General features: G+C 34.9%; 1 protein-coding gene across 7 annotated transcripts in view; it reads left to right on the top strand.

Annotated features, from left to right (window-relative positions):
• Positions 1-26,022, top strand: part of LOC138699820 (trichohyalin-like) — a 412,868-nt gene that overhangs the window by 222,684 nt on the left and 164,162 nt on the right. For 6 of the 7 annotated variants that reach the window (XM_069825999.1, XM_069826003.1, XM_069825997.1 and 3 more), the window contains exon 3: positions 17,116-17,212. In XM_069825999.1, coding sequence (XP_069682100.1) covers positions 17,116-17,212 — 97 coding nt within the window. Of the gene's footprint in view, positions 1-7,297; positions 7,379-17,115; positions 17,213-26,022 lie in introns of those variants that run through there. The other variant, XM_069825998.1, reaches the window with a different exon arrangement.

Here is a 26,022-nt window from a genome sequence, read left to right as displayed (position 1 = left end):
TGGGCTGTCTTAGCTCTTTTCTGAGAATTTCAGTTAGGAATTGGACGTCTACGTAATATTATGCAATTGTTTAAAATGACTTAAATAAAAGAGCCTCGTTAAATAATTAAATTGTCATGTGATTTCCCTCCTTTCTACGACCCTGCAACATAACCACTTGGACGGACAGTAGATAGCATGACTGAGTAATTTTATCTTTTCGGATCGGGCAGAAGTGAAGATTGAATTTACAGTACGTAAGGTACTATTTTATAGAGTAGATACAGGATTATTTCAACATGAGTTACTAGTACGAAGGACGAAACTGGTAATTGGAATTAGATGCAATAATCAATAGTGCGATAATATGCACAGTAGCACTGAAGCCTGTATCGAAATTAACGGCCATCATTTTCAAAAAGTGTTTAAATATCCATATTATGATTATTTTTCAATTTAACTTCAGTCTTTATAGTGTACTGTAATGTGCTGTACACAATATAATATACACTGCATAATGAACGTCCGCATGGATAACTCAGTTCGTGAGTAAAAACACTTATTGTTAATACTGTACTGTATTTTGATTAAACAAAAACCTAATGAAAATTATCAAACTCAAAATCGCGATATTTCCTAGTTTACGTAAATGAATGAACTACTTTTCCTCCCTCCTATACCTAGTAAAGTGATTTGTTTGTATACTACGCCAGTATCATCGAACTCCAGTCGTGGAAAGGGGTAGCAACCGGTGTTTCCTGTTTCTCAACCATTGATCAAAAGGTATAGCCAGGTTAAGATTGGAAATGCTAGTAAAAATAAAATGATGTCCCTGTACTACTACTACTATTACTACTACTACTACTGCTGCTGCTGCTGCTGCTGCTGCTGCTGCTGCTGCTGCTGCTACTACTAATTTTTACGTTGGGCTTATAGTCCTTGATGATCTTCGACCTATAGTCTATAATTTATATCTCGACTTTTCCTAGATTTGAAGCTGTGCAAACACACAGTATAGTTGACACACCTGAACTTAATACCTAAGGTGATATAGCTTATTGCTTTTTCGCATTAACGGACAAATAATAAGCAAGATTTGAACACACGAAAATGTCTTTGCAAAGCGTCAAAGTCAGCCTAAACTGTTGCATACACCATGGTCAGCATATTATAATTCAGTATATGTAAAAATATTGATTTCTCGGCTGATGCTCACTTCGCATCTGGATCTGGTTGTGATGCTGGCAAACTGATGGCAGATGTCGCCGCTTCTTTTTAGCATAGCTGAAAGTAATAACCCGGTTGCAGTCAACATTTGAATAGTCATAGATTCAGCCTCCGGAAGTGACGCTTACACTCATGTGGCTCAATAAATGCCGCCGATGAAGCCGGAGCAACCGTCCTTCTCTCTCGCCGAGTCTCACTTGTGAAGATTCAATTTCGCGAGATCGTTAATGGACCTGCCCAGAAGAAAGAGACTTCAGAATAGGCGGCCCTTGAAAGCGTTTAAAATTGATAATTAGTTTCACGGACACATTAAGAGGATTCGAACGAAGAATTATCGAAGCTACCGAAATGGGAAAAAGATTATCGAGGACTAATGCATGCATTAAATAAGATTGGATCAATTTTAAATTAAGGCAGCTTCTTTTCCCTAACTCCAGGCGTGGCTCTTTAATTCAGAACCTGCCTGCGTGGAAATAGTAGGATGGAAATTGAGATCTTTATCAGAATAATTAACTTAGTTTGAGCCTGTAGAAGAATCAATTCCTGTTAGTTCACACGACGTGATAATTCGATTTTCGTATTTGTGTTTTACAGGACGCTGGTGAATTTTTTTTCTAGTACTTCTTCATAGTTTAATATTTACTGTGCATGCGTTTGCGAATTCAAAACTGGCTGAGGGTAGATGCATTAAAACTTCCTAGCATAGTTTTATTCAAAGGGAAGGAAATCTACGTACAATTGATCAGACTGAAACTGCCGATGTCTTCAGTAGTGAATTTTGTCCAAGTTCTATTTTGGTGAGTGCGCAGTTCACAAGTTTTACCGTGCACGCAACAATACAAGGCATTCTTGGTGGCAACCTTCACAACGTGTAGTGGTTAGGCTGCTACATTTCCATGTTGGAAAGGTGGTATCTCCGTTGGACCCTTCTCTGTTGATATAATTTCTCATTATTTTCATCCAACTGATTCTTAATGTAATATTTTCAGTTAAATTTCTTAAAGTTAGTGAATTTTATTTACAGATAATTAGAAGTATGATAAAATGCATATGCACATTTGCCGTCTATTGGTGTGATGGGCTACCAAGTGCCTTCTACCGGAGGAACGCCAATTAATTTGTAATTTGGTTTGCAACACTATAATAATTTATTTATTTAATCTGGAGAGCTAAGACCAGTAGGCGTTCTCTTCCGCCCAGCTAGACTCTAATTCTAATTGAATACAATTGATTACATAGTTATTACATTAATATCTAGACCATAAATCAACATGAAGTTAAATAATGAAAGTTGAATAAGTAATGTTAGTCAGACAATAATAAATATTGGTAAGAAATAATAATAATAATAATAATAATAATAATAATAATAATAATAATAATAATAATAATAATGAGATATTTTTAATATTTATTCTGTGACATATATAACCATTAAACATTGAGAAACCTGAAACAGTTATTATTGTTAACAAGAATTGATAGAAAAATATTTCGTTAGCCTATTCTTAAATTAGTTTGATGTCTGACAGTCCCTGGCATTACTCGGTAGGGAATTCCAAAGCCGAGGAACAGCCACAGTGAAAGAAGATGAATATGAGGATGTTCGGTGGGAGGGAATGGATAATATTGAGGAGTGTTGTGATCGTGTGTCTAGATTATGATGGGTGGATAAATTTTGAAAACGAGACGCAAGATAGGCAGGAGTGGAGAAATGCATTATGTGAAAGAGGAGGGAAAGACAGTGGATTTTCCTATGACACATAGAAGGATTAGTCTACCTTTTTACTGACTATGTTACAATAATGTTTTAATTACAGATCCTGTTCTCTCTCTCTTTTATGATAAGGTAAATTAGGGTCTATTGTACAGTCGGGCATGTTGGACACTTTGTACTTTAACGAGTTACCTCGCCACTTGTGGGCACCACATTCTGCTAGAAGTCAATGACTGAAGTAGCCCCACTCATGGCTACTTCCGTCATTGACTTCTAGCAGAATGTGATACCCACAAGTGGCGAGGTAACACGTTAAAGTACAAAGTATCCAACATGCCCGACTGTCCAACAGACCCTAATTTACCCTATGTGTAGGCCAAAGACCGAAGCGAAATAATCTTCTTCGTCTTCCTTGGACCACACACAGCCTGTTCCGACTTGTTATATGAATTTGAAGAAGATAGCGAATGATTAATGCATTAATGGTATACTGAGACTCATTTCTTTCAATTGTGAATATTTAAGATATTACTTCAATGTGTCACGAACATGTAACGTGTTTACAAAATAATTAAGTGATCTCTCCTATCCAGTGCTGTCAGGGTAATTCTTTTCTTGGCCATACGCCCCACCCCTTGTTTTCTCCCTTGAAATATATTTTACTCTCCTTTCTCTATCACTCTGACTGTCATTTAATGATGTTTTTAATATTAAAGAAGAAATAAAGAAATTGTTTTGCTTTACATTTTAATTGTACAACAAGTTTGATTTAAAGAATACACCATGTAGCACCACCGTAGATGCACACTTGTCTTGATGAATCTTGGAGTGTGTATTTGCAGCACTTCTTGTTTTTCAATCATTATTTTATATAATTCTGAATTTCAGTGCTGCAGAGGTGGACAATTTTTGTTTATGAACATCAAACAAAATACATTAGGAACAGGAAGAGATGATCTAAAATCAGTACAGATATCCGCGTACAGGACTTAGGCACCCATATGCCGTATGGCTCCATACAGACAAAATTTTCTTTTCCCCATACGATTAATTAAAAAATTGTAGGTTCCCATACGATGTATGGCGCCGTATGGCCTCCATGACAGCACTGCTCCTATCACATGTTCTCTGTTACACTTGTCTTGCTGTGTAACCTCGGATTATCAAAATGTATACTGAATTCGCAACGAGAAGTAGATGTCATTATGTATGCAACAATTAATTATTTCTCTTAGCCAAAACTTTTGCGGCGAGTTGCCTTATTTGTCAGTTATCCCAGCTAATTTAAAAAATCATGGGAAATAAATCTGGTGACGACTGTTCAAGTTGAGCGAAATTGCATGTTCTCGATTTCAGATGATGCATTATGTAATTTAAAAAATGTAGCTATATATAGGGTTGCGCAAAAAGACTAGTAGGCTATAAACATACCAGCATATTGTAAATAGTAGAGCAATTTATTGGATCTTATCGTGAAAACATAGGTAAAGGTGTGCAATTTAATCATTAGAGACAGCAGTTACTATTTCTTGAATATGACACCGTGTAAATGACCACCATTACATTGTACGCATTCCTGCAAGCGGCGTACGAATGCCTGCATCACACGATCACACGGGGATTTCCTGCACGGCGGCGTCTCGTATTCCATCCTTAAGGTCTGCCAATGTTTGAGGACGTGTAGCGAAGACTTCACTCTTCAGATACTCTCATAAGAAGAACTGAGGAGCAATCAAATCTGGCGACCGTGCTGGCCAGTTACGTCTCCAAATCTGGAAATTAATCGGCCTCGAAACTCAGGTCATAAGATACCCAAGAATAATCGAGCCGTATGAGCTATTGCCCCGTCCTGTTGGAACCATATCTGAGGTAGGTTGCGGTTGACCAGTGCTGGAATAAAAACGACATTTATCATATTCACATAGCGATGACTAGTAACTTTAATAGCACGGCCATTGTGGCCCCCAAAGAAATAAGGGCTTGTGTTGCAAAATGAAGTATCGGCACACCAGACTGCCACACGTTCGCCATGGAGCGATGTCTTATGCAGCACATGTGGGTTACCTGGTGCATAGTACCGGAAATTTTACTTGTTCACACCCCGGATAAGTTGAAAATGGGCCTCATCAGACATGACTAAGTTGTTCAAGATCTGCAGTTCGGCTGCTAAGTGACCAAGGAAGTCCATCGCAAACATCCTTCGGGCAACTTTGTCACGTTCATTCAGTTGTTGCACAACCTTTACTTTGTAGGGGTGGAAGTGTAGATCAACAAGGATGATACGTTGCAGGGAACGAGCCGACATTTCTAGCGCTAAGGCATGCCTGACAGCGGACTTCGCATGAGTGCTTGACGGGCTTTCTCCACTCGCGCAAGGAACCGTTGACCTTGGACATTCTGGACTTTTCATCTTAAGGTTAGATGCAGCGATACGAAATTGGTTCACCCTCCTTACGATTGTTCAGTGATCAGGAACTTTATCGTGACATCTCAGGCTGAAATAGCGACGAAAGATTCTTTGAACTATAATGAGAGATTTGTTATTTGTTAAGTAAGTTTCCATGGCGAAAGAACGGTGCTCTGCAGTCCACATAACCATAACTGCAAATGGCAGACCTTACCCCACTTTATTCTACATACATATCCCGCGGAGGCGCAGGCAATGCCTCTGTACTACGTGACTCAAAGCAGGCTATTCTTTCTGCGCAGTCTTGTATTTCATGCGCATTGTTCCCGGATAAGTTCACTCCTACTATATACTGAAGATCAACAAAATCAGTCCAATGGTTTAGATCTCATATAGCAATGGGACCAGTCTTCTGTCAGGGATAGGCAGGATTAACCTCCTGTCAACGTCGGATTCACAAATGCCATCCAGGCCGCCCGTCACACTTTGAACAATCATCATCAGTTGATCACATACAGTATGGCGCACAACGCGTTACTGTGAGCGTAAATATATGGATCCGTTTCAGGTCCCTCCTTCGAAAGCCAAGCCAAGATATAGAAATCCTCTTTTTGATATAAAATTGCTGTTACTTTAACTTGATTCACATTTGATGTAATTTTCCCAACTTTATTTGATTCATGTTCAAATATGAATAATAATAATGATAATAATAATATTATTATTGCTGTTATTATTATTGTTGTTATTATTATTATTATTATTATTATTATTATTATTATTATTATTATTTATTCACACTGCAAATGGGTAAATACCAGGTGGCAGTGGTAACTAATTACACTTAATAGAGCCACCGGCGTAGCTTAGGCGGCTAAGGCACTTGCCTGCCGATCCGGAGTTACGCTCGGGCGTGGGTTCTATTCCCGCTTGGGCTGATTACTTGGCTGGGTTTTTTCCGAGGTTTTCCCCAACTATAAAGCAAATTTCAGATAATCTATGGCGAATCCTTGGCCTCGTCTCGCCAAATATCATCTCGCTATCATCAATTCCATCGACACTAAATAACCTCGTGGTTGAAACAGCGTCGTCAAATAACCAAGTAAAATAAATAAATACACTCAATAATGACAATTAATAATAGTAATGCTAATAATAATAAGTAATACTAATACTAATAAATAATAATAATAATAATAAATAACAATAGTTTAATAAAATTAACAAGGAGCATCCTAAATTAAATGAAGCACGATCATTTAAAATAACATTTAAAGTAAATCTAATTTGTATCTTAATCCTAAGTTTGAACTAAAAACCCGCGAGTATGATATGTTCATACATGCACAAGTACCTTTCAGCACTACACTCATTTCGCTGTCAACTCACTCACTGCACTGGTACTACGACACATTTCACTGATACTATCCTGATTTCACTAACACTTCAAAACATTTTACTGTTCAAATACTTTGCTCTAACACTAGAAACTATAAAACTTCACTGACACAACACACTTCAATGACACAACACACTTCTTCACTGATACAACACTTCAAATAATAAGACATCAATTACACCCTTTAAATAGTGTGCATAATATACTACCGTCTATTACTAAAGCCTTTAAGCCTATTTTTTAATACTTTTTAGTTATTGGTAAAGCCTTTAGTAAGTTTGCAGGTAAATATAATAATAATAATAATAATAATAATAATAATCATAATAATAATAATAATACAATTTGTTTCATTAAAAATATGAGTATAACGTACTCGTATTATAGCAGTATCAGATGTGCAAATCTCCAGAAACTATAATTTTTTCTTTCCGCTACTATCTCTGTAAGCGATTTGGTTTGAATTCGGCTGTTGCCTCTGACTGACGGATGCACACATGCTGTACAGTGTACAGGATGCGTGCGTAATCTAATCGGGAGCAAGTACGAGAGAGCAGAGCTATTGGATCCAGTAGGCAGTGAGAGTGTGTAGTGACAAGCAGTGTTAATGACAATTGTGGTACCCTGAGACCATTTGAAGAAACTGAAGGTGAACATAAATCTATATTTCTTTTTTTTTTTTCCTTTTTTTTTTTTCTTGGTTGTAAGAAGTCATGATCTGTTCATAAAAGTTACAAGAAATCCAAAAATATTGTGTTATTTTGAATTGCTTTTGCATTATATTAAATGCCAGTATGAAACTTACGTGGTACATAGCGGTTTGAGAAAAAAATTAACTTACTCTATTCCAAGATCTTACAGTAATTAAAATATCAAATAAGGTTATATGTCTCACAATATGCGGTCAATAATCAGCCAGGTACTTGTGAAGAAGTTACAGTTGTAATGTTCATGAAGTGAAATCTATTTTAAATGGTCACAAAGTGTATTTTTTAATAATCGTTAGCATAAATGGTCACTAAGTTAATAAGAATTTTGACTTTGGTGTCATTTTATCTCATGATTAATTGTATTACAATGGTATAGGCTATCCGCTACCAACTTAATTTCTAATTTAAGTCAAAATAATATGTATACAATACAGAAAATTTTGAATGTATAAAGTAATCTCAAATGTATTTTTCTTTAATATTCTATTCATTTGTCTTTGAATTGCTAGCCAACTGATGTTAGTATTGTTTTGAAACACTTCAAGAAACATTTAACTGCATATAATTGCGGTTATAGTGCCTTCAGTTACTCTTTGGAAATATGCGACTGCGCGAAATCGCAATGCGAGTGTTTCTGGGTTCTAAAGTCATATGTTTATCACTACATACATCACACAGAAGCCAGTGAAGCAAAAGAAAACTACCTCCTTTGGTGTAGCTTTTCTGGAAAAATACAATTTTTTTTTTTATATATGGTTCTGGATTCCATTACTGTAGAGATGGACCGTTTATGTTTATAAAAATCAAAAAAGATATATTACGAACTGGAAGAGATGATCTAAGATCAGTACAGATCTCCATGAAAAATTTAATTCCCATGTAGGCTACAAAACGTAGGCACCTATACTCTGTATGGCTCCACATAGGTAAAATTTTTTCTTCCCCATATTGTTCATTAAGAAATTCTAGGTTCCCATACAATGTACGGCCACGTCTGGTTCCTATGACAGCACTGATAATGAAATGTTGACGGAATGATGTAGATGCCTGATATTGTGGAAAAACGGGAGAACCCCGAGAAAACCCCCAACTGCGACCCTGTCCGCTTTAAGAGTCACTATGAATTTTTCAATTAAAGATCTCAAGCCTAACTGGAACTCGAACGCGGACCGCTTGCGTGACAGGCTGAAGTTCTGACTACTCAGTCACCGCAGGGGTGACAACCCAAGAAACTTGAGTTCTTGATACTGTAGTCTTACATATAAACAAACCGTGTATGTCATCGGGGTCATGAACAGTTGAACTTGACTGGAATAAGTACGTGGGAAGTGCAAATTTAAAGGTACGTGTAATTATTTGCAGAGCGCAAGTGAAAATTATTTAGGCAGGATACGAGTCGAACGCTGTGAAACAAATTTATGTGATAGATACTTCAAGAGCTCTTCGTGTGTTGTTGCAACGGGATTGTTTGTTGGTATATTATCGCGTAAATAAAGTTGGTGTTTGCGGTTTTACACCAATTTACACAAATGTATGCATAAATTAGTGAGAGTGGGGCTGCCGTCCAGCAGTGCGTCTTCTGTTCGGTGTTGTAACGTTGTGCAGTCAAAATCTGTGAATGAAATTAAGTTATTAAAGTTGTTCTTGCCAGAAAATAAGCTGAAATAATGGGCTGAATGAACTAGAGTGTAGCATGAAAAAATTCGTGCAAATTAAAGGTCGAAAATTAAACCAAAAACGAAAAAGAGTAGACTGGAATGAGAGAATGCAGAGCAAGGAATTGTTTCATTATTAAAATATGAAGAGTATGAATATGAAAGTGTTAAATTTAACAATAATTTATCGTCTCTAATTACACTAATATTTTAAGATCACTACACATTTACAACTTATGTTTCATTTTTGCGGAGGGTAGAGCCTACACTTTTTTGTTTGAATTGGCATGTGTGCAAGAATCCTACCGTCAGTCTTGTGAACTAAATGTTTCTTTTTTTGTTCTTAGTGGTTTATCATGAGAATAATTGTTAATAATAACTTTAGACGTAGAGTGGCAAATAAATAAATGTAAATAAGATTAGTGAGCAATACTGAGTGCTGTGTTTTGTAAGTGAATGAAATATGGTATACTTGTACTTGATAGAAGTACTTCTTGTATCGTCCTGCTTAACTTGCATGACGTAAGATTCATACACTGCATTTAAATTTAATTCAGAGGTCATTATTTTTCCTGGAAATTGCGGTATACGATGTGGTTTAAGAAGCCTTGCAGTAAGTGCCAATGCACTTCTTCTGAGCAGCATGAAAATTACAGAAAAATACGTGTTTACCATTAATTATTATTCAGCATAGGCCCTTTCTTTTGTTTACGACGTATGTTAGTTATTATTATTATTATTATTATTATTATTATTATTATTATTATTATTATTTGTGTATTATTTATTTATTACTCTTGATCTTTAAAACAACTATTTCGAGATTTTTACATACTTAAGCCTACACCATGCCTGTCAAACTCATGCTCCCAAGGCGCGAATGAAATCGGAGGGGGTGGTTACTTCTCCTGACCGCTTCATGTCCCTTGTATTGATTCAACGTAAGGTAAGGCCGGGCGCGTGAATGTAAACAGAGCTGTTTTACTAGTAATAGTGGCGGCTGGTATTGTGCATATACTTTGCACCCCTATTTTGGTATATAATTATTACTGTAATAGCTTGATCATCCTCGTCTTTCTTACAAGGGAAGGGTTTCGGCTCGAACAGGAATTTTTGGTTAAAAATTTGTAAAGAGGCTTACCTCACAATGGTGATGAAGTCCGTAAAAGCATTCATTTGTGTAACTCTTCGTTTGGTTGGTATTGGTCAATACACTTCTTTAAAAATGTACATGAGGATTCTCTATAAAATGCATGAAACAGCATGGAGCAGAGCAATAAGCACAACACACAGAAGCAACACCTGAACAATCTTCTGAACCACAATCCAATGCTGAAAAATCAAATGCTACCTGAATTACATTTTTGAAGTCCGAGACTTGTTCACGATTCACGTAACCAGCTGACTGGCAGGAATATTGAAGCATAGGGCGGTACACTGGAGCAGACAACTGGTTATGAATAACAGAGTGCATTTTCATTGTAAACACTCGATTTCCCAAGTTAAGTTCTGGATTCTCAGCAAGAGTCCTTATGCAATCTGTTATCCTCCGAGCATATATTTTGTATTGTGTAAGGAAATAGATATTCAGAGGCTGAAAATATTTAGTTTTTTTTTTTAGGTGGAATGATCATACATTCCATGTCCTAGCCTTGGAATGATTAATTTATTAAGGTTGTGTCCTTGTGCGCATTCAATGACTCACACAACAGTGTACATTTTTGATTACCTGCAATATTTTCAGACAGAACGTTGGAGAAAAATGTTCTTAAATGGGCTTTATAATTTTACCACTCGCATTAGCTTCTAGGCTAGGCTAGGCTTGCGGGTAAAGTGTCCCATTCCCTTAATTTGTGCAGTGCTCTCCCCACCCCTCAACTTGTACAGTGCTCTAACAGACAAACCACACATTACACAAACGAATGCTTTTGGGAGCTTTACAGAGATGTAAAGATGGGCCTGTATACAAATTTTGGATACGAAGTTCCTGTTCGAGCCGAAACCCTTCCCTTGTTAGTAGGTTTGTTGGTCCGTAAAATGTATATAGGGTGATTCACGAGGAGTTACCGCCACATACGGAGCATATTTTGGCATTTTGAGCGAAAAATGTCATATAAACATGGGTCCTATTTTCAATATTTTCAGAGTTACACTAATTTAAAGTTGTTAAAAAATATATTTTTTTTTCTTCTTAAGTTTTAAGGGTAAAAGAATATATATATAGTGAATCTAATGAAATATGGCTCTGAGGACATAATATGGAAAAGGGTGTGTATTCTAAGAGCGGAATAGGAATGCATGTTTCTGATTTATAGAGTGGTTGGGTATGGGGCATGTTTATCTATAGTAATGTCACAAGAGGTCTGAGATTTGCCGATAAATCACGACTATTTCGTGAATGCAATAAAAATGTAAATAATATATCCCTAAAATTCGCTCACAAAATGTTAATACTTGTATATTTATGAATACTTAACCTGTTCAGACATTGTGAAGTCGAAATAGACGAATAACGATGACTGCAATAAAGAAATTGAATGTTATTCAGTAATGTCAATTGCGAAAAGCGAAATACAGATTTAAAAATGTTAATTACATGTACTGAGATTTTCTTTTGCTATTATAACAGAAATACGTTTTTATTATCTGCTGAAATCATAATTTAATTTAAACATTTTGTAGTGTAATTACAAATAACCTTATTAATACATTAATTAAATGAACAATTGTTATGAAGAAGTGTCATTTTCTTTAAATACAATGGACATAGAATTACAAGATGAAGATGTAGATGTGGAAGTAGGATTTCGCACTTTATTTAGTACAATGGATTCATGCTCATCAATTTACGTGGAAACAGTTGGCGACACTGACTAAACAAAAGAAAGGCCATGCGATAAATTGATAGTGATAAATCGAGCTGCAGAAATTATCGCGATGTATGAGTATGATTGGTTGGAACTCAAAATTTCATTACACTTCATTGGCCGAAAATGGAATGACGTCATATAAAAGAAACAGTCGTTCTTATTTTGGAGATACTCGTAAATGATGCATTTGCTGATGGTAATACTCGCCTCAGCTTGATCAACGTCATATGCTTAATCACAGCTGTATCTTTGATTATATTTTTCTCCAGAAATCTTCGCCTCATACTGAGCCACCAAAGCATTGAAGATCTTGTTTATTTGACTCTGTAGTCGTCCATGTTTGACTAGCATATTCAATAACATGCCGTATCAATATCGTATTCAATACGACTTACAGATTTTGATACTTAAAAAAAAAAACACTTTTCACGTGTTACAATAAGCCTAAACTGCATTTGTTGGCTATATTTATGCTCAGCTTAAGGGGAGTTAGTACAACAAGGCAGGACAAAATATAATGTGTATGTGTCCTGATCCATTTACAAAAATGTCAATCAGTACAGAAACCGTCAATATATTAGTGTACCAAATTTCATCGCCTTAGGATTGGTAGTTTTAGAGAAGATCAAGAATAAAGATAGCAAAGTTAACATTGCGGAGATAGGGTGTACCACCTCCCCTTCAGTTCTAGTGTGGCACTATTATTAAATGTTTGGATATTTTAAAACTATAATTGCCTATTTGTACAGTAGATTTGTTTTCATAATATTTTCATGTCATATATTTGGTTTTATTTTCATTTACGACGATCTCATTTGTTGTGAGGCATGTTCTAAGGCAAAGAAGACGTCAGTCATTACCAGCTTGTCTCTACTATAGTGTGAGGAGTGACATATCTGACATATCCTCATTAACAAGCAGAAAGTTTATTCAACTACTAATGGAAGGTGTATTTCATATGTATTTTTTGTGTCTTATTCTTAGTGGCACATACGTACCTGTAGGACACTCTTCCTCTGTAGTATTCGAAGAGTGTTTCGACCTGATGTGCAAGATTCCCGTGTTAGCGAATTTATGACTTCTTGTCATATCTGTTTTTCTTCCGGGCTAGTATTGTGTGGTCTGCCTTCCGTCTCAGGATTTCATGTTGACTGAGATAAGACGCCGTACCATTACCGTGTGTGTACAAAGTTACGTCCTATTTCTATTCATGCAAACAAACCCCATGTACGAGCTCTAGTATTACTGTTGTTTTGTGAAGTTGTTGAGTGTGAGTAGAATTAGTATCATAGTTACAGTTGTGGTTCGTTTCAGGTAATCATGGTGTTGAAACAACTAATAGTTATTTGCGATATGAGTATCGTAACGTTTCATATTATAGCTAATACGAGATTGGAAAGTTGTCAAACGAGGCCGCAGGATAGTATTGTAATATGAAGTTATATAAGTATATAGTACAACGTTTTATCCACCTAAAAATATATATTTTTTATAAAAGTAATTATTGTATTATTTTTATTATTTTTTGACACGGTTTTTGTGGAGAGGCGATTATATTATTATTAATTTCTTCCTCCGACAGGCGATTTGTTCATGTTTGTGTTATTAGTTTAGAAAACTATAGGTTTTTGTTTATAACAGAAGAACTGCAGTACTAGAAGAAATAAACAGACATTGTTAAAATGAGTTCAAACGAGGATTTAGATATTGAAAAATCTGTAAATTCTGCAATTGAATGTTCAGCACCATATAAATCAGATAACTGTACTATAACTATAATTTGTAGTTCACATTACGCAACCAGATAGGTAATAGCAGTATCATTACCTAACTAGTTGCATAATGTATCATTACCTAACTAGTTCCGTAATATAAGTGAATGTGTTTTTTATGAAAGAGCCTAATTCTTGAATACTAAATTGTTAGCAATTTAAGAAAAAAACTGCTTACAGACCGAAATTTTGAAATGAAGGCTGAAATAAAAATTGTATCATAAATTCTACTAAGCATTAGAGTGTGAAACTTAGTCCTCTTCATATCTAAATCGATGTACCTACACCAAAAGAGCAGTTATTACATCACAAACTCATTTTCACAAAATTAGCTACTTAGGCCCATTCATAAATAACCCATTCAAGTATCATTTCCTAACTAGTTGCGTAATGACTGTGTTCACAACATTTTTATTAGTGATGTAAAATCCACGTTGCATAACCAGAGTGAGTAAATACAGGGACATCACTTTATTTTTACTAACATTTTTAACATTAACCTGGCTATACTCGGAAACACTGTTACCCCCCTTCCATTACAGGAGTTTGGAGTTGCTAGTGCAATATGTAAACAAATCTTTTACTAGCTATAGGAGGAGAGAAAAGTAGTGCATCCATTTATGTTACAGGGAAATATAAGTTAGTATTACGATTTTCAGTTTGGTCATTACTTTACAGTATTTGATCAAAAAACAGTAGAATAGTAACATTTTTTTTTTCACAAACTCAAGTCTTCAGGCGGTTATATACATTATGTAATGTCTACTTTATTCAGCATATTACTAACCTAATTTATTCTTGAGAATTTTGTGAGCACTTCCGTAAGAAACCCCAATTTCTACAGCTAACTTCTTGACCGACTTATTAGGACCTCGCTGCATCCTTTCTCTAGCATCTTCTACAGCATCTTCTGTCACCTTTGTTGGCCATCTTACACTTTTCTTCCTTTCTGTACACTCTGTTGCTCTAAATTTATCTACCAGAGTAATGACATTTCTACGAAAATATTCCGTAATGATATAATCAAGAAATTGTGAAAAAAAGAAAGAAAAACTGTTGTTCACATTCGGTTATATTGTAATTCCAGTTTCCATCATCGTCCTTCATACCTACAAACAGTTAAACAAAACTCTTGTTTAAATAATGCTGTTAAGTACCGTGCCATATTATAGGGTACCGTACTTTCGGTAACTCTAATCTTCACTTGTGCTCAGTCCTCACAGATAAATTCAGTTATGCTACCCACCATACCTGTGTGAAAATAAACTTCAATAATATAATTTTTTTCTTCTATAGGTTGAGAAGCTCTTATCATCCTGTCTGCTGTCCAAAAATCTGAAAGTTAGAATTTATAAAACAGTTATATTACCGGTTGTTCTGTATTGTTGTGAAACTTGGACTCTCACTCTGAGAGAGGAACATAGGTTAAGGGTGTTTGAGAATAAGGTGATTTGGGGCTAAGCGGGATGAAGTTACAGGAGAATGGAGAAAGTTACACAACGCAGAACTGCACGCATTGTATTCTTCACCTGACATAATTAGGAACATTAAATCCAGACGTTTGAGATGGGCAGGGCATGTAGCACGTATGGGCGAATCCAGAAATGCATATAGAGTGTTAGTTGGGAGGCCGGAGGGAAAAAGACCTTTAGGGAGACCGAGACGTAGATGGGAGGATAATAGTAAAATGGATTTGAGGGAGGTGGGATATGATGATAGAGAATGGATTAATCTTGCTCAGGATAGGGACCAATGGCGGGCTTATGTGACGGCGGCAATGAACCTCCGGGTTCCTTAAAAGCCAGTAAGTAAGTAAGTAAGTAAGTAAACTGTGTTTTACTCATGTACTAGTCACATGATTGCTACATGTTCCTTGAGAGAGGAAACTTCATGAATCTCCTACACTCCCAAACCCGCATTTATCTCTATTCCGCTATTATATAGACTGCAATCAAACCAAGCGTTCTTGCCTACAAAAACTTTAATTCTAGTAATAAGTGCAAAGCACAGCAATCATGAACTTTTCAGTTATAGTTTTCTTCCCAAGGGCAGGTCTTTCATTGCAAACTCCAATCTTTCCTCTTTCCCGCCTTCTATTTGGCCTTAGCGGACGATCCATATATCACTTTTCCTGCCCCGAACTTTTGCTCTGTTCACCATTTTTTCCATTGCATCCTTCAATAGATAATAGTATAGCTTCATTTCTTATTTTGTCTGTCCATTTCACACGTTCCATTCTTCTCCATATCCCCATTTTAAATGTTTCGAGTCATCTCTCTTCACTTCATCGTAATGTCCATGTTTCTGCCACATTCTGCACAAAGCAATTCACTAGTCTCATTAATTTTAATTGCCGGTCACAGTAAGAAAGCTGGCTTATTTTAGACGGAAGTCACGGAATTTCAAACTCTGTCTTGCGGGATTGAAAACATTTAAGGGAAGAGGATGGTATTTTTTTGGTGAAAAATGAGTAACATTAAAAAAAAAAAAATATATATATATATATATATATATATATATATATTTAAAATACTCTTTGATATGTGTGAATGCATTGCATAACACTTTGTGGGTATTTGTGCCCTTATCGGATGTTGAGACGTCATTTTTAAACTTCCTGCACTATGGATTTTTAAATCACACGCCCACTTTTATCGGTTTCCAATAACTTCATTTTGTTTGCTACATTGCCAGATAAAAATGGATATAATTTCTGAACTATTAAAGATACATGCATGAAATTTAGAACACACATTCTTTAGACTATTAGGAAACTTTTCTCTGTAACAGAATTTTGTTAATTGATTTCATTTTAAAAATACGTCCGTTTGTTTGCAAGAAAGGAAATCAGAAATTTGTTATTAAATTTTAATTGTTTATTTTACAAACGTAATATCAAAATTCTGTTACAGACAGTTTGTAGAATATGCTCTTGCAAATAAAAAAAACGGTTTAGATATATCGGTTTTAGTACAATCCTGCATTGGGTATATATATATATATTTTTTTTTTTTCAAATTTTGGCCCCAAATGATTTTTTTAAATATTTATATTTGTTTCAATTGCTACAGCTATGAGCTCTCTACATACAAAAAATTAATATTTTACACCAAATAGGGAAACAGTTTTAAAAAATACCATCCTCTCCCCTTAACAACTCTGAGTCTTAGGCTGAAGACGTTTTCCAGAAGAGAAAAAGCAGCTAATAGCAATATTCTGAAGGAATAAAAAATATCAGAACTTGGGCTATATTTTTCTTCCAATTTTCTGTCGCCTCTCCACCAATCATTAATATTTCTGTAGAATAGGGTCATTAAAATAAGATTTGTATTGTTATATGTTGAAAGTTTTGACATAATTGTTGTGTTCTTATTTCCAGGAATTGGAATTGAGGATAGAAACGCAGAAACAAACGCTTGGAGCTCGGGATGAAAGCATAAAGAAACTGCTGGAAATGCTTCAGAACAAAGGAGTTGGTAAGTGTTCGCGCTATGCTATGCATGTTGAGATATCCTGTAGAATCGTGCACATAGTTGAATTACCAAGCAGTCATATGGACAGACATGTTTTCATATGATTCAGTTTGTGAAATTAGGGAGAGAAAGACAAATTAAATCTATCGGTTCATCAACTTAATTGATCTGTAATTTCATCTACTTTATTAATTAAAGAGTTAAAACAGGAATACTCATCTAATATATGTCGTTTTATTTAATTATCTAGAATTCATTATGATTAAACCAATCAATTGTACAATCTAATGCTAAGATTTAATTTAAACGCCAACATTTGTGTAGTTATGTTTAATCCAATCAAATAGGAAGCTAACAGAGGAGGCCAGAAGAAGCAGATTGGGGTACGCCTAGATCCAGAAATTCACATATTTGATAATTGATAAAAAGTGACTTTTAAGTGCCTATATGAATATACTTTCAGCCCATCGATAATTGAAAATGCCTTCTAGAAACCTCTGCCAAGTCGGCCGATTAGATGCTGTATACATATTCTAATAGTATTAAGGTAAAATACAATGAACAATTGGCTTTCTTACAGGGTGAGCTCCGTTTATACAGCCTGTCTTGATTATAAGGTACTAGGGATCGATATTCTGTCGTCCTACTCAGTAGAACGAGGCTGGGAGTTTGCTAACAGATTTAAACAGGGTTTCATATTGCCTCAAAAGAGGCCGAAGGAATAGCGTTCACTAGTTTCCTTATAATGAGAACACCCTGTATTTCGGACGAGTGAAAATAATTCGATCCAAACAAGATCCGGTCCCTGTGATAAACTTTATATTGAGTTATTTCTAGTGCATGATTATTGAGGGTGGAGAATAATATGATCGTCTGGGAGATTTCTGTAATTGATGTTCCAGGTTTGATGCCTCTGTGATCACTTTTCTTCATTCTGATAATATAAAAAATGTAATAATAATGTTGTGCTTTGAAGTAGGTTTCTGTATATCAGTTAGGTAGTTTGGTGACAAAGTTTTCGGTGGTGATTTTAACTAATATATTACGGAGGGACATATAATTATATTACGTTATAATTACTTCATTAATATTCTTCAGGAAATATATGTACACAATTTTTTATTATTATCGGTACCAATCACATGGGCATGACATGATATTAGATAAATTTCTCTAGTGTAATAATTGTGCTATAGATATTGCGTAGGGCGTGATAGTTTCACAGCGCTATTTTCATCTTGAGATGCAATTCTTAACCAAATAATTCTAAATATATATAGTATAATCCATAACTTATGTATAGGACTTCCCATGTTCAAACATGGGTGTACAAATAGGATTTTAAAACAGTAAAATTCCTTAACATATCTTCCTTTGGAAGAGGGGTTAAGAAAGGTTTATCCCTAAATTAAATTCTGATTAAATTTACTGTCAGTTTTTATCTATATCAAAAGTCCGAATTTTAATACTTGTTAATATGATGTGAAGACCTCACGCAGAAAGAATTCTACAGTGTGCCAGTTTAGCGAGTAGATCAAATAAAATTTAAAGAAAAATTAGATATAATAATGTAGAAAATACAAACAACGAAACGAGTTGTGAAATATTAAGAAAATAATGTAATTTTGTGTTCCCAAATTTATGTTAGTATCGATTGTAATTTTGATGTAACTTAAAATATTCATGCTTGTGATGAAGCACTGTTAATCTAATGAATCAATTCTTCGGCTTTTCACGCCGTGTACCTGGGTTTAAATCTCAAGACATCTAAGTGAAGGAGGCAAAGATATCTTTGGATGCAGGTTTAATTAAGAACGAATGCTTAATTTACAATATTATTGTTTCTCCTTTCACTCTTATGCATAATATATAGTATAGTTAATAAATAGGCTATTTCGTATACCGCTGTGATTCCTTACTGCTGCGATATTTACGTGAAGCACAAAAATTACAAAACGTTTAGAGGACTAAAATCTCAATTGGATATTTCACTTCAAAAATATTAGTGGCACAGAAAAAATTTGAATGATGCAAATTTCTGTAATCATTACAATTACCAGCAGAGTAATTCACAAAGGAACATCATAATTTTATGATAGGAATTTTGAAGCCTTTTTAGTTTAAGAGCGCCCAAAAACATGGGTCCGATTTAGAACAGTTACGGAAATATGATTGATTCTAACATTAATTACAGTTCCATTTCTGTAATTATATTTACATCTCATAGCTTGAAAATTAAAAATGTACGTACATAGACACTTACGTACCTAGTTTTCTTGAAGTCGAGATCATTGCTTCAGTAGATTTTCAAAAGTAGTCCTTTATTTCAGTCTAATTTTGTGCTCGCGTGTGAATCGTATGAGTTGCTCTAGCAAGTTGTTCGTCACAGCTTGCGGGGGCTTCAGAAATGCGTCTCTTGTTTCCACTCTTGTGTGGTAAACCATAACTAATGTTCATTCAAGGTCGTGACCAGTTTTAGGAAGTTGGTACCAAAACAATGTTTTCAGGTTGAGTGCAGCTAAACATTATAGAATGCGCTAGCATTCTATACTCTACTCATAAACACAACTGACAGTATATCTGCAATTATGGATGACTCCAGTCACTACCTGACAATAACATACACAGTAGAGAAGCAGTTTTCTTACGTACTAACGTTCGCAGTGGAGCTATGTAGTTTAGTGAGCGGTTTTCGTGACAGAAGTTGAATCTTCACTCACACGAAATTGAAAGCAATTCTTCAAGAATTTGCTGGTAATTATAACAAATGGAGAAACATTTTACTGGAAATTATGTAATGTGGAAATATAATCTATAAAACGAACAGTAGTTCAGGAACACGCAGATTACTTGTCTTTACATGGGAAATACAGCAATGAAGAGGAACCGTCTTCTGCAAAGCCTGAGTCAAGTACACATAATTACGTTTTATCTATATTATATATATATATATATATATATATATATATATATATAATGTTGGTGAGCTATATTGCAATATTCCTTCAAACAATTGAATTGCCTACAATAATCATTCTGCTACATTTCAGAGATATGAAAGTTATTGAAGGTATGAAATATGTATAAGAATAATATTGTTCACGTGTACATACCAATCACACAGAAGTCCAACTAGTCATTAAATCAAATATGAATAGTGTTCTTGAAAATAAAATTGTTTAGTATGACATACGAGATGCATTATGAGATTCACAGAGTTATTGTTTACCGGGTGATATTTCAGATTTGCTCCAGTCACGTCTTGTGACATAGAACGAACATATTCTGCATACAAATAGTTTTTTTCTGAATATGGGAGTATTTCTTTTGATAAACTGAAAATGAACATTATTAAGATTTGTAACAAATCTAATAGAAACATATCGCTATGTACTTGACTTGTTGCTTTTATATATATATATATATATATATATATATATATATATATATATATATATATATGCGTAAGTTATTTTACATTGAAAATTACGAAGATATTAGTGTCTTTTTATATTATTTCCTTATTGTGTTTGTTCTATGGTCGTGGACATTAACACAAAGACAAGTTTGGTTACCACCCGACTGTACATGTTTGTTGTGCTGATTTGTTGAGGTTTAGAGCTGCGTTACTACTGTTCATTCGGTAGAGATATAGGGGAGAGTCGGGTAGTATCGGACATCGGGTAATATAGGACAGTGAGTTTCTTTCATCTACCACACGATGATAGTACCTGATTGACACGGTTACGTTTCTGTGATGTCGCATAGAGAAACGTAATCATGTCATTCAGGTACTACCATATGGTGGTAGATGAAAGAAACGCACTGTCCGATACTATCCGATGTCCGATACTACCCGACTCTCCCCTAATCCAAGCTCACACAACTTAATAGGTTCGGTACCAACTTCCTAGCTCTAGTTATGACAAAAGAAGTTCATTAACACGTGATTCATGGTGATGGGTTTATTTGTGGCAGCTTAACTGTTCGGAATGTGGTCCATGTTAATGTAAAAATTTAAAAAGTCATATTCGAAAGTTATTATTGTTCGTCGTCAATCACCTGTATTTTTAGCGATTGCTAATTGAAACACGTGAATTAAAAAAAACGCAGTGTTGCTAGATCAAGGGAAATCCCCATTTTGAGGGTTAACGCGAAAAAGGGAATTTTTATTTAAAAAAGGGAAATTCTGTATCATCGATCAGTGAGAGAGAGGGGGGAGGGAGAGAGGAAAAAAGGCCCAAGATTGAATGTACCGTAGCCTATTAGTTTAGCTATACTTTGAAAAGGAACAATACAAGATAATAACCGTTATGACATGCTGTGTGCATAAAGTTATCTGCATTCAAAAATGAAAATGAAATGCACCTATGTTTTTTCCTGTTACATAAATAGAAATTTCAACTGGTTTAATGTACAATACAGGCCGCGGCACCGTTTTTGGCATGTGAAATAAGTAATGGGAACCTTAAGTGCGAGTGTCTTACCTTTTTAGCAGAGTATGGACGATAAAGCTGGAAATTGTGATTGCCAGATTGTTGATGTGACGTGTATTTAGGAGGAGGTACCGTTCTCAGCTGCAGTGACAAGAGGAACTAACTGACAGGACACTGTACTCAAGGACACACCGCAGGAATGCTAGTGTGGGGAAAGTTAAGTGCGAATATCTTACTTTTGCCACAGTCCGGGCAGCAAGACTGGCAACTATGGTTGGCAGATGGCTGACGTGACGTGTATAGAAGGTGGTACCATTCTCAGCTACACTAGCAACAGATGCTCGCAGACTGTGCATTGTACTCAAGGACACGCACCAGAAACGCTGGCGTCAGCAATAGCATTGCATATTTTGATTAATATTACATTAAATTTCTAACACTTCAATGATACTAGTGCCTCCAAGTTACTGTTGATCAATGTGATTGTAATAGTTATAATAGTAGTGGAAAGAGAAAGCAGTTTAGAATAACCAATAGCTACAGAGTGGTTCGAAATGTTTTTGCCCATTGCGGCAAATCTGATGCAGAAGGAATATGACCGAATGGCGTAAGTTTGACTTCGCGCCAGATAAACGGTTATTTTATCTTGTGTGTTCAAAAGGGAAATTTCAACCCCTGTGCAGAGAAAACGTCTTGCATAGTCTGGCAATACTGCGAACAACGAAGTGGAAATGATGTTAAATTCGAGCTATTTGAGACAAAATGTTGGATCTCAATTCTGCATAAGTTCCAGACATCGAACGTTACAAGAAATAGTTTTGATTGGTTGTAAATCTGTTAATTTACCTATAAGAGTTTATAGTTTAAATTATGTGAATCGAAAAAGCTCCTATTTTCCGTAGATTGTTTGTGTTAAAGCTGTCTGTGTTTAGAATCCCAGTTTCGGAAAAATATTGTTATTTGCAAGTTTCCAAATTGTTTTGTGTGTAGAATAAGAAAATAAATTTAAGTATTTCAACAAGTAGAAAACAAAGGAATCAATCTACCTTTATTATCTTAAAACTAAAATTAAAACATTTATATTTAGATAAAGTCGGTACATTATTTTTCACAGTTCTGAGACGATTCTAAACGGCGTCGGGATTGTATCCGGCGTGGCTTAGTGGATAAAGCATCAGCACGTAGAGCTGAAAACCCGGGTTCAAATCCCGGCGCCGGAGAGAATTTTTCTCCGTTCCATCTCTCTTTCATCATCTGATGACGCAGAATATCTGCATGGAAATATCATATGTACTCCGGTACATCAAAATAAATATGATATGCGTAATAAATCACTTTGTGATTTAAAGACGGCGCCCATACCGTCGGACCCCGGCCAACCAGTCACTCATCTGAGTGCACCTCTACACATGTATGGACTTCGGTCCTGCGTGCATAGACATCTATGACGTAGTTCTGAGGGCGGCCACCAGAGGGAACCCAAGAGATGGAGCTTAATCTGAGACGATTCTAAACGGCGTCGGGATTGTATCCGGCGTGGCTTAGTGGATAAAGCATCAGCACGTAGAGCTGAAAACCCGGGTTCAAATCCCGGCGCCGGAGAGAATTTTTCTCCGTTCCATCTCTCTTTCATCATCTTATATGTATCAGCTTTCAATTTTAAAAAGTCCAATTGTGTGTTTTAAAATAAGCTCGAAGTGTAAAGCTGTTATCTCCACCTCCTTGCCCCCCCTCTCAACGCCTTCATGACGTGTATTGGGGAAACCTTTATCTTTTTTTAGAGGAACACAGTTACGTATCTGGCTCATTTAATTATTTTAGTTGGATATTTAATTCTGCATGAAGTCCAATTGTCGAAATATTTATTACGATCTTCATATATAAGAATTGCATCTCAAGATAAGCAGTTATTGTTTACGTTGCTTTTTAAATATAGTGGTCTAAATTATAAAGAAGACATTTTTATGAAATCACACATAATCTATTTTTTATTAATACAAATGAAATAATGTTATTTTTTACCAATAAATGCTAAATATTCAAATTACTATAAAACAGTACATAAAGACATATATTTAAATGTCGTACTTGATATTATTTTTAAAATACAATTTTGATTAGCTTATTGAATACATATTAAAAAAAAGATAAGGCTCAATAACCCACTATAATTTGTTAGGATGGGAGACTCAAACGGAACATAAATGTTATATTTGCGCTGAAGGAAAAAAAATGAAAATGACATGTAAACAAATGAAATATCTTGTTAAAGGGTTGAATGTTTTGTGTTAAGTGTTCCATGCAGTTGAAATATTTTGTGGAAAATTGCAGGGCACATTGTTTTAACTCTAAATCACGATCATTTCAGTATTCTGCGAATGTGAGAAATGTGATTAGTAATTGTTTCCCGTTTGAGCTTATATTTATTTAAATGACTCTATTTTAGTGCTTATATTACTTTCTCCTAAGTGTAGAAAAATAATATTGTGAATGTTGGGTAAAGGTTTTGTTTTATTTTATTTGTGACAGCTTTCCTCGTGTAATCTTAAATTGAAATGTTGACTTCGAAATGGATAAGTGATTTGTTTTAGAAACTTACTAGTAGCAAGCCATATTACGTTATGTCTTTATTTAAATAATAATTAAAAATAACACTTTAGCAAGGAAGAAAATCAGTGTCAGCAATATGTCTGAAAGTTTAGCAAAATAGACTTGCGACAAATTCGGAAACATCAGATAATTATTTGTTTAGTTTCATTTTGTTAGGCTTCAAAGTGTTGATCGAGTAATTCTTGGAATTAATTAAAATGCAATGAATATGTACAATTCAAAACAACAATATGCAAGAAATGTACAGTAGCTGTCGATAGTATTACATAGAAGTTTTTACAAATGTTTGATTATCCATTACAATTGCCTGTCATAAATTATTACTATATCATTAAATTTATTACTATAATTTTTACCAATATACAGGGTGTATCAAAACATGTGGCAAAGCTCTGGAGAATTGACAGAGGACCTACTAAAAACAAGCAAATAAGTTCATATAAAAACCTGACCAATTTAGCTTAGTTTTTTTTTTTTCAGTTACAGTGAATGTTTGTGGTGTACATAATATATGTAATGATGATAAACAAGTCATATCCTATTTTCTTCTGTATTCACGCCATTGTTGATTTGTTTTGTATTCAAAGCCACCTGATAATAGTTGCCATAAGAACAGTTCAGCATTAATGTTTGGCTTGAAATAATTGGCGACACATTAATCGATCCTTTCATTTTATCTGGAACAGGATCATACTGCGATTTTTTAACAACTGACTTAAATGTTTTGTTAGAAATTCCATTGAACTTAATTCAGCGCATGTGGTTCATGCATGATGGGGCACCGCCTCATTTTGCTCTTGCTGCTAGAATAATTTTAAATCAGCGATTCCCTAATGAAAGGATAGGTTCGTGAGGGACCGACATCCTGGCCTGCTCGTTCTCCCGACCATTGGATTTCTACTTAGGGGATCATTAAAAGGACATTGTGCATTCGAGATCTTTTCATGAAGTCAAAATTCTTCGCCTGCGACTTGAAGAAGGATGTCAGCAGATACGGCAGACGCCTGGAATATGGGAGAGAGTAAGGCAATCGATGATGCGTGCTTAGAAGCCTGTATTAGAGCTCATGGTAACCATTTTGAGCACTTTCTATAGAAGTTAGACGTTTCTGTATAAGAAAAAAGTATTGTAAGTTGTAAATTAAATTTCATTGTCTCATAATAATCTCTTCCTATTTTGTAACATTATTAGAAATATTTAACAGTCTATGTATTTTATTTTAATTCTGCTACACAGTTTGTAATTTAATTGTTTAATTAATAGTTCATAGTATTTTATTGTTTAATTCATAAGTAACTCTTGTATGCATGTAACTTTTATCGAAATGAAATTGTGGTATTCTATGTAGCTTCTAAGTTCATTTATATTTATGTATACTTTTTGCTGGTTGAGTGGAAGAAAAGGCCTTACGGTCTTAACTCTGCCAGCCAAAATTAATAATAATAATATTATTATTATTATTATTATTATTATTATTATTATTATTATTATTATTATTATTATTATTATTATTATCGTCACAGATATTATGTACACCACAAACAATGACTGTAACTAAAAAAAAAAAAATAAGCGAAATTGACTGTATGTTTATATAAACTTTTTTGCTTGTTTTCAAATGCTCTCTCAATTTCCCAGAGCTTTCCCCCATGTTTCGAAACACCCTGTATTAAAGAGTTTAAGTTCAATTAGTTTTCCATGATTCGGCATCCTTCCGTAGATTATAAATAGTATAGATTAAAATGTGTTGGTATTATTTTTGTGGAA

Source organism: Periplaneta americana, chromosome 5, assembly GCF_040183065.1.
Source record: "Periplaneta americana isolate PAMFEO1 chromosome 5, P.americana_PAMFEO1_priV1, whole genome shotgun sequence".
Lineage (NCBI taxonomy): Eukaryota > Metazoa > Arthropoda > Insecta > Blattodea > Blattidae > Periplaneta > Periplaneta americana.
The sequence above is the reverse complement of the archived record's forward strand: the minus strand, read 5'-3'. Positions and strand labels throughout refer to the sequence as shown.